At 42.6% G+C, this 18,042-nt stretch overlaps 1 protein-coding gene across 1 annotated transcript in view; it reads left to right on the forward strand.

Annotated features, from left to right (window-relative positions):
• Positions 1 to 18,042, forward strand: part of RAB2A (RAB2A, member RAS oncogene family) — a 162,748-nt gene that overhangs the window by 80,072 nt on the left and 64,634 nt on the right. Inside the window, exons 4-6 of the mRNA XM_069731387.1 lie at positions 4,458 to 4,540; positions 5,047 to 5,139; positions 14,259 to 14,370. Of these exons, the coding sequence (XP_069587488.1) occupies positions 4,458 to 4,540; positions 5,047 to 5,139; positions 14,259 to 14,370 (288 nt within the window). The remainder of the gene's footprint in view (positions 1 to 4,457; positions 4,541 to 5,046; positions 5,140 to 14,258; positions 14,371 to 18,042) is intronic.

Raw genomic sequence — 18,042 nt, forward strand, 5'->3', positions numbered from 1 at the left:
TTGTCTATCTGAATGCAAAATTTTTCACAACAAGCATTGTTGGAAATGTGCACTTTTTAGGCAGCAGTGTTCAAGCATATGCTACCTGATGAATTGCCCCTCTTGTATGTGTCTGTCTATAGACTTTACAGCCCTAGGGTGTGATTGAGATGAGTCCCATGACTGAGACAGTTGCAGAGACTTGGGCTCTGTCACACACCCATTAATATAGCCTTGTAAAGCTTAGGCAGAAAGATGCAACACTAACAATAGGTGATGGTCACCACCACAACACCCTCCCCCGCACATTGACCTCTGCATCAGTGACCCTCTCCAGTCCATTGTTTCTGCAGCCCATGTGACCGCTGTAAAGCCGATGTCAGAATGCTCAGACAAGATGACTGCCTTCATGATCACGATCAGAAAGTAAAATACAAAAACTCTACCACCTCAAAATAAAAATAGGAAAAAAATGTGTGTCGCTATCAGAGTGTATACAAAATAATTGTAAAAGGAAAAGAAAAAATCCTACATTCCCTGATACTTAAGAGATTTTAGGTTTGTAACTTAAAGGGAACCTGTCACCCCCAAAATGGAAGTTGAGCTAAGCCCACCGGCATCAGGGGCTTATCTATAGCATTCTGTAATGCTGTAGATAAACCCCCGATGTATCCTGAAAGATGAGAAAAAGAGGTTAGATTAGGCTTCTTTCACACTAGCGTCGGAATCTCCCCGTCGCAATGCGTTGGGGAGAGATTCCGACGCTAGTGTTTAGCGCATTGCACAATGGGTGCAGCGGATTGTAAGGTGCGGGGAGGTGGGGGCGGAGGTCCGGCCGTGCATGCGCGGTCGGAAAAAGCGTTCCGTCAGGAGAAAAAAAGTTACATGTAGCGTTTTTTTTCTCCCGACGGTCCGCAAAAGCACGTCAATGCAAGTCTATGGGGAAAAAACGCATCCTGCAAGCACTTTTGCAGGATGCGTTTTTTCTGCAAAACGACGCATTGTGACTGATTGCAGAAAACGCTAGTGTGAAAGTAGCCTTATACTAACCCAGGGGCGGTCCCGGTCCGATGGGCGTCGCGGTCCGGGCCCTCCCATCTTCATAGGATGACGTCCTCTTCTTGTTGTCATGCTGCAGCTCTGGCGCAGGGGTACTGATTTGCCCTGTTGAGGGCAGAGCAAAGTACTTCAGTGCGCAGGCCTCGGGAAAGGTCAGAGAGGCCCGGCATCTGCGCACTGCAGTACTTTCCTCTGCCCTCAACAGGGGAAATCAGTACCCCTGCGCCAGAGCTGCAGCATGACAACAAGAAGAGGAAGTCATCCTATGAAGATGGGAGGCCCCGGACCGCGATGCCCATCGGACCGGGACCGCCCCTGGGTGAGTATAATCTAACTTCTTTTCCTCATCTTTCAGGATACATCGGGGGGCTTATCTACAGCATTACAGAATGCTATAGATAAGCCCCTGATGCTGGTGGGCTTAGCTCAACTTCCATTTTGGGGGTGACAGGTTCCCTTTAAGGCGTGATATATCATGATTCTAGTGGAAAGTAACATCTTATATTAGGTGACTTGTTACATAATGTTTCGCATCCAGGAAGTTTCCAGGCTCAATAATTTTTTTTTCTTATTAGTGTTAGCTGAAATCTATTATGTGACTTTCGCAGGTGATCAACAAAACTGAATTTCATCAATTTAATTTTTTTTTCCTAAACTGATTAAAAGGGGAAAAGTGACAACATTATGTCTTGGGATTGCTGGGAGGCTGGCGGCTGCTTCCGATATACGGGAGCAAATCTGCATCCTTGGCCTTCCAACAACCTTTCCACCAGCAGATGGTGGGCGTAAAGATGTCATTCATCATTTATTTACAATGGGCTTTATTTATTCTGGTGTCAGCAGCTGCCCCAGGGAGCAGGTTATTGAATTGAAATGCGCCGCTCTGGGTTATTTGCTTCCTTTCAGATTTGTCTTGTGGGCTCAGTTGCTAGGAGTCCTTTCTGTGTTCTAATAATGATTCATGTATTGTGAAGCCATTCAGTAAATTGGGATGTCAGGGATTGCCAGGGAAGGGCAGCCTGTTCCTGGAGAAAATAGAAAGCAGAAGATAAGCCGCTACCTGCTCCTTCATTCCCTGCTAATGCTCCATAAAGAACATTATAGCCCTGGCATCTATTGCCATCTCCTCCGGGCACCTTAAACACTAGAGGGGGACTGACTGCAAAATGTCAGCACCTGACACGTAAGCGTGAATGATAGCTGAAGGTGCTTGGAGAACTTTCATTTATATGCAAGGTGCGGAACACGTTTGCTGGTGACCGATTCAACGTAAAAACACAATCCTAAAGATTTATTTTCAGGTGCCATGTCAGGATGTGGATGGACTAGGTGATGTCCACCCTGGTGACCCTGCAGTGCTGAAGGGATTTAAGGGCTTACAAATTTAAGGTTTAATGGCCATTTAAATGAACCAATGGGTATATTGGATTGTTTGATCCAGGCTGTAAATGAGCACTGATCAGCTGTATACAAGGCTACACATGATGAGTGTTCTGTGTGCCTCGGCAGCACATCCCCTCGCACAGGACAGTGTGCTGCTGAGGACGATGATTTTTATGCTTGCTTACAGTGACTATTGCCTTTTTGCCATTGTCCAGGAAACGCACATTCCACGAAACTGTTACCCTATTTATTGGCCCTTCTAAGTTGGTCGTAGGGCTAAATATCTCCGGCCTAAAGTTATCATTCCTGATTATCGGCCCGTGTACACATACCACCTATCAGCCAATGATTGAGCAAAATGCGGCTACATCTGCTGATAGGATTATTTATAACGGCGTAAAATCATCATTGTCAGCAGCACCTCGCCCCAAAGCAGGCGCTGCTACAATGCGTGAAGAACGGGGGCAGAATTGTTGTCTTAAGCTAGGTTCACATTTGCGGTTGAGTCCTCAGTATTTCGTACGCAACCGCAAAACGCATGATAACGCTGCATTTTTTATCCGCATCAACTTACATATGACGGATAAAAAACGCAAAGTTTGCGCTTGTTTGCATGCGTTTTTGCATGCGTTCGCATTGTTTATACGTATGCTTTTTTAATGAAAAATATTTTCAAGGAGAATTTCGTTGACACATGGGATTTCTGTATATAGACGCTTGTGCAAACGCAAGCGAACGCATGTCCTTGGACATTCCCATAGACTGTAATGCATTTTTTTTTTATGCATTCCTGCAAGCGTCCGCATGCGTATGGCGGCGGAAATTTGATGCCAAAAGAATTCTAACATGGTTCGTCAGCCGCACACCACGAAAATACGCATGCGTAAGCAAACACGGGCAAACGCATGCACCTGCGTCTACAATGTTAAAGATAGGAAATGAAGACGCATGCGGATGTATGCATCCGAAACGCTGCGGACGCGACCCCAATTCTGAAACTGGCCTTAATTGTTCTGTCACTGTACGCTTTGTGTCGGCCTATGTGGACAGGGGTTGTTACCAGATTCTGTTTCCAGCTTTACTTTGTTTTTCTCTGTTAACATTGTCCGAAATCATTCATTTATTTTGTGCTTTTTTTTTAGCATTATATTATGTGCAATTTGGATGGCCATAAATATTGGTGGAGGTCCAACTCTTGCCCCCTGCGGTGGTCTGTTGTTTGAGGGTGCCGCGGGCAGCACTGTATTCCATCACTCTTCACCACGTGTTTGGTATCTGTAACATGACCATTTCCCTTGTGAGTACACACAATTTTATGTGCCCAGTCTCCCAATAGAATTGCATTAAGTGCGGAAAATCCTCTGCAGAAAAGCATTCAAAAATGCATGCAATCCGCAAGTGAATATATTAGTAAAGCTTTGTCAAAGCCAAATACCAGGAAGAATAAAATACAAAGTAGCTTCAAAACCACAGCGTCAGAACAATGATAAATATTGAGAAAAAAAATGCAAGTAACCTAATAGGTGCAGAAATGCTGCACAAAATCCACAGCATCAAACACCGTAGGAACGTTCCTGGTACTGCAGTTTTCTACAGCTCAGTTACGGGAATGGCTCTGAGCTGCCACCACTAAATGTATGATACGGTAGAGGGGGCAGCCCCCATAAACAGCTGATGGTTAGTGGTGACAACTTATAGCAGTCTGTAAATATGTGTATTTGTGTATATGAATGTGTGTACCTGCACAGGAGAGCTGCGCTCATGTGCCACAAAACACATTACCTGCACATAGAGGAGGACTATAAACCACAAGATGACGCAATGTATTACCAGCAAAGTTTGTGCTATTCTGTCCATTGAACTATATGATCCTGTTCCTCCAGTTTTTCCGCTGTGAAGGTGGCAGTGCTTGGGATGACTGTTTTGAGCGGTGCATACATTTATACTCCCTCGCTCTGGAAACTTTATGTTCCATCATTTGTAGCTGATCTAAAAGTGAATATGTTAATAACTTGACCATTTCTTGCTTTTTCCAGGCCGGTCAGGAATCTTTTCGCTCCATCACAAGGTCATACTACAGAGGCGCTGCCGGTGCTTTATTAGTTTATGACATTACAAGGTAGGATTTTCCATTTTGGTGCTTTGAGATCACATTTAGAATTTAATGTAGCTGTAGTGGTCCTTCCTTTTCTTCTAGACTTTAGTAATGCCTACATGTCTGCTAGGTAACAATTGGGAATCCCACAGAGAATTATTTCCCAGTCTAGTCGCCATTCAGATCATCCCTCTCCCAGTGGGCGTTACAATCCTAACGCTTTTTCTCACTTGCAATATAAGGCCAGCCACACAGAAAAATATCACCAAGCGTAGAGGTTTTCATTTGGTCTACCAATTATAAACTTACTTTCTGAAAGTAGTTTTATACATTTGGTGGATTGCCTTTAAAATAAAAAATACAAAAAGTTTTGCAATGCGTTTGCTAGTAATTTTGCCTGCATATTGTTCTATACATTCAATGTAGGGTTTGTTTTCCATCTGATGCCTTGCCATAGCCCACTACACACTGTAGGTGACACACACAGCTGGTCCTGTATCTCCTCTCACACTTTCTGTATTTGTACCTAGGAGAGACACGTTCAATCATCTGACTACCTGGCTTGAAGACGCCCGTCAACACTCAAATTCAAACATGGTGATCATGCTAATTGCCAATAAAAGGTAAAGTGATTGTGTGTCTAATGTCTCCGTTGATGATGCGGGATCTGAAGCTGTTTTCCCTGTGAACTTGTATGCAAGAGATGTCTGTTCTAGAGCTCTTAAAGGAAGGGGAGTTAGTAGGAATTGGCTCCTAAGTAGTGATGAGCGAGCGTGTTTAGATAACGTGTTATCCAATCACTCTCATATCCTGATCAAGTATTTTCGGTGTGCTCGTGGGGCGAAATGCTCAAGTCGCCACAGCTGCATGTCTTGTGGCTGTTCGACAGCCACAACACATGCAGGGATTGCACATGCAGCCACAGCAACTCAAGCATTTTTTTTTGAACATGCCGAAAATGCTCGATTAGAACACGAGCGTGCTCAGATAACACCTTTTCCGAGCACACTCGCTCATCACTAGTCCTAAGTGATCCAAGTTACCTCACCCCCACATGAAATTTCTAGAAGTTGGTCAGTGGGCACTTAAAGTTGTGTGAAAAAGTATTTGCCCTCTTCCTGATTTCCTACTCTTTTGCATGTTTGTTACTTAAATGTTTCAGATCACCATACAAATTGAAATATTAGACTAACTCAAATAGATTTTTATTAAGCTTAAAGTCACAATAAACATTTTACAACAATACAGGGATTTTGAAAAGATTTCCCCCACAATATATCCCAACATTGCCAACCCCCACCTTCTCCCCATTTAGACAGCTCCTGCTCTTCCCTTAGCATATCGTATACCGGCATATACTTTAGTATTATGTGATTACTCCTACTGTCCCCATATAAACAAACATTCCAACAGGAAAAAACTTCACAGAACGTTCTTCCTTCATCCCTCCCCTACCTCAATTCCAGCCAAAGCGCCCACAGTTTATTATAAAACTCCACTTTCCCTCTTTTCTGGTAAACCCCTTTTTCTGGAGGAAGATCGTTGTTATTATTAATGGAAAAAGAAATCCAAACCTATAGGGCCCTGTGTGAAAAAGTGATTGCCTCACCCTCTTAAAATATAAATTATCTGGTTATCACATCTCTGGTGATTCCCTAGCCACACCTGTTCTCAATCAAGAAATCTCTAAAATAGGACCTGCCTGACAAAGTGAAGTAGACCAAAAGATTCTCAAAAGCTAGACATTGTTCCGCGATCCAAAGAAATTTTGGAACAAACGTGAAGCAAAGTAATTGAATTTATCAGTCTAGAAAAGGATATAAAGCCATTTCTAAAGTATTGGGACTCCAGTGAATCACAGTGGGAGCCATTTTCCACAAATGGCGAAAACATGGAATATTGGTGAATCTTCCCAAGAGTGGCTGGCTGACCAAAATTACCCATAGAATGCAGCGACAACTCATCCAAGAGCTCACAAAGGACCCCACAGCAACATGCAAAGAACTGCAGGCCTCACTTACCTCAGTTAAAGTCAGTGTACATGACTCCCCCATAAGGAAGAGAGGAAGGGCAAAAATAACCTGCATGGCAATAAGAACATAAAGGCTCGTCTCAGTTTTGCAAGAAAACAACTTGATGATCCCCAAGACTTTTGGGAAAATACTCTGTGGACTGACGAGACAAAAGTTGAACTTTTTGGAAGGTGTATGGCCCGTTACATCTGGCATAGAAGTAACACCGCATTTCAGAAAAGGAACCTCATACCAACAGTAAAAAATGGTGGAGTTAGAGTGATGCTGTGAGACTGTTTTGCTGCTTCAGAACCTCGAAGACTTGCTGTGGTAAATGGAAACATAAATTCTGCTGTCTACAAAAAAATCATGAAGGAGAATGACCGACCATCTGTTTGTGACCTCAAGCTAAAGCGCACTTGAGTTATGCCGCAGGACAATGATCCAAAACACACCTGCAAGTCCACAACTGAATGGCTTAAGAAAAAGAAAATTAAGACATTGGAGTAGCCTAGTCAAAGTCCTGGACTTTGAAAAGGCGGTTCATGCTTGGATACCCTCCAGTGTGGCTGAGTTACAACAATTCTGCACAGATGAGTGCTAGAATTCCTCCAGAGCGTTGTAAAAGACTCATTGTCAGTTATCACAAATGCTTGATTGCAGTTGTTGCTGCTAAGCGTGGCCCAACCAGTTATTAGATTTAAGAGACCATTACTTTTTTCACACAGGGCCTTGTAGGTTTGGAATTCTTTTTCGCTTTGCAATAAAACCTTCATTTAAAAACTGCATTTTTGATTACTTGTGTTATCTTCGTCTAATATTTAAATTTGTTGAGTGATGTGAAACATTTAAGTGTGACAAACATGCAAAGGAATAGGAAAGGAGGAAGGGGCAAACACTTTTTCACACAACTGTAAGTGTCTGTGGATCCTTACAAAACTGACAAGATTGGCAGAAAGAATTCTAGTGACTCCTGTCAGCGATTTTGAGACTTCCAGTGAAGTCACATTGACAGTGCATCTTCTTCTCTTCCACTCTGCTCTGTCGAAGGAGTGTCATGGTGATTGACAGCTTTCTTCACGCTCTCTAACTGCAGTTATCAGACTTTCAATCAGTATGATGTGGACAGTGATGGCCCGTTGACAGAGCAGACCAGAAGAAGAGGTGCTGCTCTGTTGACGTGAGATCAAATTAAGCAGCAGAATCCGTGTCAGGAGCAGTCCGTGACCACTCTGGAGTCAGCAGAGATTGGTGCTGGACAGAACAGGTAGTTAGCTGGCAACTACTTTCCTTTAAGTTCTTAGTCCCACAGGGAAAAATAAGCCAGAACTTTTTTTATTTTTCCCTCAATATAGCCATGTGAGGGCTTGTTTTTTGCGGGACGAGTTGTAGTTTTGATCGCCAACATTGGTTTTACCATGTCGTGTAACAGAAAAACATGAAAAAAAAATCCAAGAGCTTTGAAATTGCAAAAAAAGTGCAATCCCACACTTGTTTTTTGTTTGGCTTTTTTGCTAGGTTCACTAAATGCTAAAACTGACTACGCCACTATGATTCTCCAGGTCATTACGAGTTCATAGACACCAAACATGTCTAGGTTATTTTTTATCTAAGTGGTGAAAAAAATTCCAAGTTTGAAAAAAAAAATAAATTGCCATTTATCAAGACCTGTAGCGTCTCCATTTTTTTTTTGTGATCTGGGGCTGGGTGATGGCTTATTGTTTGCGTGCGGTCTGACATTTTTTATTCATACCATTTTAATGCAGATGCGATCTTTTGATCGCCCGTTATTGCATTTTAATTGCAATGTTGCAGCGACCAAAAAAACGTAATTCTAATGTTTTGATTTTTTCTCGCTATGCCATTTACCTATTTGATTCTTATTTTTTTTATTGATAGATCGGGCGATTTTGAACGCGGCGTTACCAAATATGTGTATATTTGATTTTTTTTAATTGTTATATTTTGGATGGGGCGAAAAGGGGGCGATTTGAACTTTCATATATTTTTTATATTTTTAAAAACATTTTTTTTTCTTCACTTTTTGCATGCTTCAATAGCCTCCATAAGACTAGTAGCTGCACTTGTCCGATCGCCTCTGCTACATAGCAGATATGCTCATTTGCTATCAGCGCCGACCACCAGGTGGCGATCATAGTTATCCAGCAACGACAACCACAGGAGTCTTCTCATGACCCCAGGTTGTCATACCAACCCATCCGCGACCCGCGGTCATGTGACACTGGCGCTGATGGGAGGAGGGAATGACGTGCTTCTTGCTCGCGTATGCTAAATGCCGCTGTCAGATTTTGACAGGGGCATTTAACATGTTAACAGCCGCTGGTGAATCGCGATTTCACCCTCTGCTGTTTCGGACACATGTTAGCTGATCAGATCATCTGTCATGTCCCTGAAAAGGTGGGGGCTCATCGCCGGAGTCCGCACCAAACAGAGGGAGGCGTCCAATGATGGACTGTGTCAGTCATTGGACGTTAAGGGGTTAATCAGTCTCATGGCGCCAACCTGACGGTGTCTGTAGTTTACTTAGCAAAATCTTGATGACCGGTTTGCTTTAATGCTTAGCAACACCATAAAACCAAAGCCACACGTTAAAGAATTTCGTATTGCACATTTCACATTTGAAATCTGTACATCGAAATAATAAACCTTCAGCATTTCCATAAAATGAACAAGCTGAAGTTTTGAAAATCTGGGCAAACTTCATCTAATCTACCGTATATACTCGAGTATAAGCCGAGATTTTCAGCCCATTTTTAAGGCTGAAAGTGCCCCTCTCGGCTTCTACTGAAGTCATTGTCCCAAGGGGTCGCCGGGGGAGGGGGAGCGGCAGCTGTCACATCATACTCGCTCTCCCGGCGCGGTCCCTGTCAGCTTCTCCGATTCAATGTACTCCGGGCGCCGGCAGCTCTTGCTGTGTTCAGCGGTCACGTGGTACCGCTCATTAAAGTAATGAATATGGACGCGACTCCACTCCCATAGAGGTGGAGCGCATATTCATTACTTAATGAGTGTTATCGGTGACCGCTGAACACCGAAACAAGCTGCTGGAGAGACCATTGCATTGGAGAAGCTGCCAGGGACCGCGCCGGGAGGGTGAGTATGACTGGGGAGGGTGAGCATTGCGATATTCACCTGTCCCCGTTCCACCGCCGCGCAGCGCTCCATCTTACGTTTCCTCTGGCTGTGACGTTCAGGTCAGAAGGCGCGATGACGTGGTTAGTGAGCGCCCTCTGCCTGAACAGTCACTGCAGAGAGCCGGAAGACACAGCGGCGCATGGCGGTGGAACAGGGACAGGTGAATATCGCAAGTGGCGGTGTCCCCGCCTGCTCAGGACAAAGAGGTGAGAACGTAATTTTTTTTTTTTTTAATCGCAGCAGCATATGGGGCATAATATTCCATGGAACAACTTATGGGGCCATAATCAACCTTTGTGCAGCATTATATGGGGCAAATGTTTCTATGGAGCATTGTATGTGGGCATAATCAACCTTTATGCAGCATTATATGAGGCATATTTTTGTATGAAGCATCTTATGGGGCCACCATGAACTGTATGGAGCATTATATGGGGCTCCTGATTCAATATGGATATTCAAAAACACTTAACCTACTAACATAGTAACATAGTTAGTAAGGCCGAAAAAAGACATTTGTCCATCCAGTTCAGCCTATATTCATAGTAACATAGTTAGTAAGGCCGAAAAAAGACATTTGTCCATCCAGTTCAGCCTATATTCCATCATAATAAATACCCAGATCTACGTCCTTCTACAGAACCTAATAATTGTATGATACAATATTGTTCTGCTCCAGGAAGACATCCAGGCCTCTCTTGAACCCCTCGACTGAGTTCGCCATCACCACCTCCTCAGGCAAGCAATTCCAGATTCTCACTGCCCTAACAGTAAAGAATCCTCTTCTATGTTGGTGGAAAAACCTTCTCTCCTCCAGACGCAAAGAATGCCCCCTTGTGCCCGTCACCTTCCTTGGTATAAACAGATCCTCAGCGAGATATTTGTATTGTCCCCTTATATACTTATACATGGTTATTAGATCGCCCCTCAGTCGTCTTTTTTCTAGACTAAATAATCCTAATTTCGCTAATCTATCTGGGTATTGTAGTTCTCCCATCCCCTTTATTAATTTTGTTGCCCTCCTTTGTACTCTCTCTAGTTCCATTATATCCTTCCTGAGCACCGGTGCCCAAAACTGGACACAGTACTCCATGTGCGGTCTAACTAGGGATTTGTACAGAGGCAGTATAATGCTCTCATCATGTGTATCCAGACCTCTTTTAATGCACCCCATGATCCTGTTTGCCTTGGCAGCTGCTGCCTGGCACTGGCTGCTCCAGGTAAGTTTATCATTAACTAGGATCCCCAAGTCCTTCTCCCTGTCAGATTTACCCAGTGGTTTCCCGTTCAGTGTGTAATGGTGATATTGATTCCCTCTTCCCATGTGTATAACCTTACATTTATCATTGTTAAACCTCATCTGCCACCTTTCAGCCCAAGTTTCCAACTTATCCAGATCCATCTGTAGCAGAATACTATCTTCTCTTGTATTAACTGCTTTACATAGTTTTGTATCATCTGCAAATATCGATATTTTACTGTGTAAACCTTCTACCAGATCATTAATGAATATGTTGAAGAGAACAGGTCCCAATACTGACCCCTGCGGTACCCCACTGGTCACAGCGACCCAGTTAGAGACTATACCATTTATAACCACCCTCTGCTTTCTATCACTAAGCCAGTTACTAACCCATTTACACAAATTTTCCCCCAGACCAAGCATTCTCATTTTGTGTACCAACCTCTTATGCGGCACGGTATCAAACGCTTTGGAAAAATCGAGATATACCACGTCCAATGACTCACCGTGGTCCAGTCTATAGCTTACCTCTTCATAAAAACTGATTAGATTGGTTTGACAGGAGCGATTTCTCATAAACCCATGCTGATATGGAGTTAAACAGTTATTCTCATTGAGATAATCCAGAATAACATCCCTCAGAAACCCTTCAAATATTTTACCAACAATAGAGGTTAGACTTACTGGCCTATAATTTCCAGGTTCACTTTTAGAGCCCTTTTTGAATATTGGCACCACATTTGCTATGCGCCAGTCCTGCGGAACAGACCCTGTCGCTATAGAGTCACTAAAAATAAGAAATAATGGTTTATCTATTACATTACTTAGTTCTCTTAGTACTCGTGGGTGTATGCCATCCGGACCCGGAGATTTATCTATTTTAATCTTATTTAGCCGGTTTCGCACCTCTTCTTGGGTTAGATTGGTGACCCTTAATATAGGGTTTTCATTTTTTCTTGGGATTTCACCTAGCATTTCATTTTCCACCGTGAATACCGTGGAGAAGAAGGTGTTTAATATGTTAGCTTTTTCCTCGTCATCTACAACCATTCTTTCCTCACTATTTTTTAAGGGGCCTACATTTTCAGTTTTTATTCTTTTACTATTGATATAGTTGAAGAACAGTTTGGGATTAGTTTTACTCTCCTTAGCAATGTGCTTCTCTGTTTCCTTTTTGGCAGCTTTAATTAGTTTTTTAGATAAAGTATTTTTCTCCCTATAGTTTTTTAGAGCTTCAATGGTGCCATCCTGCTTTAGTAGTGCAAATGCTTTCTTTTTACTGTTAATTGCCTGTCTTACTTCTTTGTTTAGCCACATTGGGTTTTTCCTATTTCTAGTCCTTTTATTCCCACAAGGTATAAACCGCTTACACTGCCTATTTAGGATGTTCTTAAACATTTCCCATTTATTATCTGTATTCTCATTTCTGAGGATATTGTCCCAGTCTACCAGATTAAGGGCATCTCTAAGCTGTTCAAACTTTGCCTTCCTAAAGTTCAATGTTTTTGTGACTCCCTGACAAGTCCCCCTAGTGAAAGCCGGCTGAAACTGCACAATATTGTGGTCGCTATTTCCTAAATGCCCAACCACCTGCAGATTTGTTATTCTGTCAGGTCTATTAGATAGTATTAGGTCTAAAAGTGCTGCTCCTCTGGTTGGATTCTGCACCAATTGTGAAAGATAATTTTTCTTGGTTATTAGCAGAAACCTGTTGCCTTTATGGGTTTCACAGGTTTCTGTTTCCCAGTTAATATCCGGGTAGTTAAAGTCCCCCATAACCAGGACCTCATTATGGGTTGCAGCTTCATCTATCTGCTTTAGAAGTAGACTTTCCATGGTTTCTGTTATATTTGGGGGTTTGTAACAGACCCCAATGAGAATTTTGTTACCATTTTTCCCTCCATGAATTTCGACCCATATGGACTCGACATCCTCATTCCCTTCGCTAATATCCTCCCTTAAAGTGGACTTTAGACAAGACTTTACATAGAGACAAACCCCTCCTCCTCTCCGATTTTTACGATCCTTTCTAAACAGACTGTAACCCTGTAAGTTAACTGCCCAGTCATAGCTTTCATCTAACCATGTCTCGGTTATTCCCACTATGTCAAAGTTACCTGTAGATATTTCTGCTTCTAGTTCTTCCATCTTGTTTGTCAGGCTTCTGGCGTTTGCGAGCATGCAGTTTAGAGGATTTTGTTTTGTTCCAATCTCCTCACTGTGGATTGTTTTAGAAATGTTCTTACCTCCCTTCTGAGTATGTTTTCCTGGGTCGTCTTTGTTCGAGTCTAATGTTTTTCTTCCCGTCCCCTCTTCTTCATTCCATCATAATAAATACCCAGTCTCTGTTAACTGATGTCTCAGTTAATTTTACATTTATTGGTATCTATTTTTATTTTTGAAATTTACCAGTAGCTGCTGCATTTTCCACCCTAGGCTTATACATTAAGTTTTCCCAGTTTTTTGTGGCAAAATTAGGGGGTCGGCTTATACTCGAGTATATCCGGTATTTTGCTATAATCGACTTCAGATTTGTGGCACGTAATTCACCCCAAAAGATTTTAATGGTTTAGTTCAGATAGCCCAGCCATGTAGAGAGGTGTCTTCCACTTTTATTTTGCACCAGACAATTCAATGAAAACTTTACTGATGTTCTCATTTTGTCGGATGTCCACATCTGCTATTAATAAGCTTGCCGGATGTGTCTCAAGGCCGTCCTAAGGTTCTGCATCTATTTAGAAAGCGAAGCACTTTAGACGTCACACTGATCTCTGGAGCTGTGCCGCTTTGAAGTTGGTCTCAAGGGGCGAAGTAGATGTAAAATGTAGTAAGATGAAGTTTCCATAAATTTGGAGAAATACATCCTCAATCACATTAATGATTTCACAAGGAAGAAGTGTCACTGTCAGCCATCAGAGGAAGATTTTTAGAAGTTATGTATATTTTCAGTGTAGGTGTCCTGAAGATGTGAACCCTTTTCTCACTAATTAATAATGACCTCGAGCTATCAGGCAGGAAAGGCACCACATTCAGTATGTGAACATCGGGGCCCGCTTCCTTCATTGGCCACCTCTGCCATGGCTAATTGTGCTTAGCTGAGCTCATTAAAGGTATTAGGATGAAAGATTAAATAAATGTAGAAAGCGTATCGTACGGTCCTGTTACCAGGAACTGGAAAATATATATTTTTTCCAAGTCGGATTATTTTTGTGTATAGTTTGAGTTCATATAATAATTTTTAGATAACATAAAAATAGCACATTTTTCTTTTGGATTATAATCCTGTCCACTCGATGTTGAGATCTGTCTGACATGTACATGTTGTTTGCAGTGATTTAGAATCAAGGAGAGAAGTAAAAAAAGAAGAAGGTGAAGCATTTGCCAGAGAACATGGTCTAATCTTCATGGAAACTTCAGCTAAAACTGCTTCAAATGTGGAGGAGGTAACATAATAATTTGTCATCACACTGTATCTATTGGACATTAGCTTCCACCAGGTATTCCAAGATCCTATCCCAATACGTAGTAGGTGTAATAATATTGGCAAAAATCCCCAATTAGAAATGTAGTGTAGTTTTTCTGATTCTCTATGTCACTTACCCCATATGCAGGGCATTGCAGTAACTTAGGTATCCATGGTTACGACCACTAATAGCTGACGAAGTAACTCTCTATGAGTGGTCGTAACCATGGATACTTAAATCACTGCAATGTCCTGCACATGAGGTAAGCAACATAGCAAATCTGATGAACTATACAACATTTCTAATTTACCCCTTTGAGAAAGCAGCCACTCGAAACGCGCGTCAGAGGCTGCAAGTAGAGGATTGTTTGCGGTCCTGACACACTATGGGTAAGGCATTTGTGTTCATTTATACATCTGACTATGGCCTGAAGGCATGATCTTTGCTGGTGACGTATTTCATATGATGTATTTCATTCTGTAGTCTGAGTGCTGTTCCCATACTCATGTGACTTCACCTCTACTTGCACATTTTTCCACATCTCCTCTATATATAAACCTTTACAGTTCTACATGTCGTATATTTGTGTTTTTATTATATTTTTTCTTATAACATTATATTATCATTTTAATCTTTTCATGGTTTGTCTGTGCAGTTTTCAAAATTTCTAATTGGCAGTATTTTTTTTAAATTATTATTATTATTATTATTATTACTACACCTACTACATATTGGGATAGGATCTTGGAGATGGGAATACCCATTTAAGTGCTCGGTTATGTGCTTTCTATTTATCGAAGATTCCTATGAAGAAGCACTCCTGTGAATGTATTTTTTCATTAAATGTGTGCATGTAATGTAGTGTGAACGTATTAATTTCCTCCCCTTCTGGTCCTTTCTCCGGTGTCCAGTGCCGTTCTGCTTCTCTTCTCAGTGATGTCACTACGGTTTAGACTATCTGCTCACGCTTCATTTGCACTGTACGCCTATGGGGCCTTGTTGTGACGCTTCATACTTACATTGTAAAGCCACTTCCAGGGCATGCAGAGCGCAGCGTGACCCAGAACGTCTGCTGAGCAGAACGGCGCGGGATCCCAGAGGAGTGTACATGAGTATATTAACACACCTACACCACACGAATTCAGGGGAGTCCTTTCTGAAGCTCCAGACTGAGACTAAAGTTACATTGCTTCATTATTAAAAAAGGTTGTCCCCTACTTTGATATTGATGACCTATCTATAGAATAAGTGATCAGTATGAAATGATATGGGGGACTGACTCTCCGTGGTCAGCTGTCATCCCCTCTGGCGGTGCGTGAGCAGAACACTACGTCTCTGCACAGCTTAGTCCTGCAGATCAGCTCCTACTGAAGGGAATGGCTGCTCTGCTGTACCTGTGTATACAGCTGTATTGTCCGCTTCATGCACCGCTCACGTGCAGCTTATAGGTGTGGGTCCCGCACACCCACCATCTTGTATTCATGTCACAATATAAAAACTGGTGAAGATATGCAGTGTGACTAGAGCATGGATGGATCATTAGAGCTTTTTAAATATCAAATAACACAAAAATGCATCCTGTTAGGAGGTGGGTAAATCTATTCTTGTCTACAGTACCCCCCATCAGTATTGCAGAATTACTGTGGGGGGATTGTGATTTCCAGCATTTGTCTGTAGATCTGCAGGTGCCTCAGGGAAGACATGAAATTCAGTGTGTCACAGATGGAATGACGGCTGCGGGCTGGATTATTGTACGCTGTCAGAAGGCGCCGCTCAGTAAGAGAATAACTGCTTTTCCCATACAAGCTGCAGCGATGTCGGCTTTTGGCAACTCTCCTGCCCTTTCTGACCCACTTGGCTATAACACATATCATCCTCCTGATTGTGCCCAGCTTAGGTTTTGGTGCTGAACTCCTGTATTGAGCTTATGGTCCTCAGTCATGAGTCCTGCTCTCTCATAGCTGTCATTTCACCTTGTGACACCTGAACACGCACTGAATTCAATGCCGATCTGCAGACAAATCCTGGAAATCAGTCTCCTCTTCACTTATGTGCTCTTTGTGATTAGCGGGTCACTTCTGCGTACAGATTCGTTACATCAGGCATCCTCCTATCCTGCTTATAGCCTTCATCTACCGATTCGGTCCTCCACTGCAGCACAAACCTCCTGGCCTACATTTCTGTTGGACTTCACAAGATGCATGTATGGGCGAGGTTTCCTTGCTGGCCTTTTATTAAAGACTTGTGTAAGATTGGAAAAATCCGTTTTTTGTTCTTCTCACCAAAATAGCACCACTCTTCTCCTAGGGTTGTGTCTGGCATTACAGCTTGGCTTCAGTGAGTAGTGCGGAGAACGATCTGAATGGGGGCTGCACACACATCTGTATCCCCTTATAGTTGCAACTCCAGTCCTAAACAGTCACCAACAGGTCATGTTTTCAGGATTTCCTTAGTATTGCCCAGGTGATCATTGCATTACCTGGAAATGCAAGAATTCCATCGCCTGTGTAATACTAAGGAAATCCTGAAAACATGACCTGTTGGTGGCTCTTGAGGACCGGAGTTGGGGAACACTGCTTTAAGGTTACGGGAAATGGATACAAGAATGGTGCAGGGGTAGAGATGTCCTTGGTGCAGCCTGGGCCGCGGCACAGGGGCCTAGGTCCTCATCCAGAGCAGTGCACAGCTTCTGTCACACACACGTTGTTGGGCTACAATGGGCCCATATACTGTCCTTCAGAAAGCGAGCATTGTACTCTCTGCATACTGTAACTTCTGATGCTTCCATAGAAATGACATTAACTGAAATTACTCATTGAGTGTATTAAAAAAAAAATAATAAAAAAAAAATTAGCCATAAGCTGCAGAAGTTTTGGGTACTTATCTTTATGAAAATCCATCATATTCCACAGACATTATCATCACTGTCCCCATTGGGACTCAAAATCTAAATTCCCTATTAGTATGTCATTAGAGTTGTGGGAGGAAACCGAAGAACCTGGAGGAAACCCATACAAACCTCTTGCAGATCTTTCATTTTAGGGATTTGAACCCAGGACCCCAGCGCTGCAGTGCAGCAGTAATAACCACTGAGCCACCGTGCTTTCCTTGTTTCAGGAATAGAACAACGTCTCTGCCTCCTACATGGACTGACATCTCTCACTTGGCCTGTCCACTACGTTTTTTTATTTATTTTTTTAAACACCCAGTTTAAATTTGATATACACCCGCTCCCTGATATGCTATAGCTCTGCACTTATCTAGGAGCAGTCACATTACACAACATTTACCTTTCCTGTGAGCAGGTGATAAATGTATGAGTGCTGTGGGTCTGGCTGCTGATGGCTCTACAAAACAGAAAAACTATTGGCCCAAAGTGCACCCAGCCTGTTTCTGTATATCATGAGATCTGGCCTACATGATGTTCCACAGGAGGAGCCGACCCCCTCTGACATCAATATGGAAGCGATTGTGAGACAGCCCACTCAGTACACCAGTGCTATCATTCTGATCAACGTGCCGGCATCTCCTTACTTATTCTGGGGATTTCTTACCTTTCTGTTCCTGCAGTTCCAGCTTTATGTGCTTCTGGTGAAGTGCTCAACTAGGAGAACACGCTGCCACTAAACCATCTTTTCCTTGCTTGACCAG

Source organism: Ranitomeya imitator, chromosome 6 (assembly GCF_032444005.1).
Source record: "Ranitomeya imitator isolate aRanImi1 chromosome 6, aRanImi1.pri, whole genome shotgun sequence".
Lineage (NCBI taxonomy): Eukaryota > Metazoa > Chordata > Amphibia > Anura > Dendrobatidae > Ranitomeya > Ranitomeya imitator.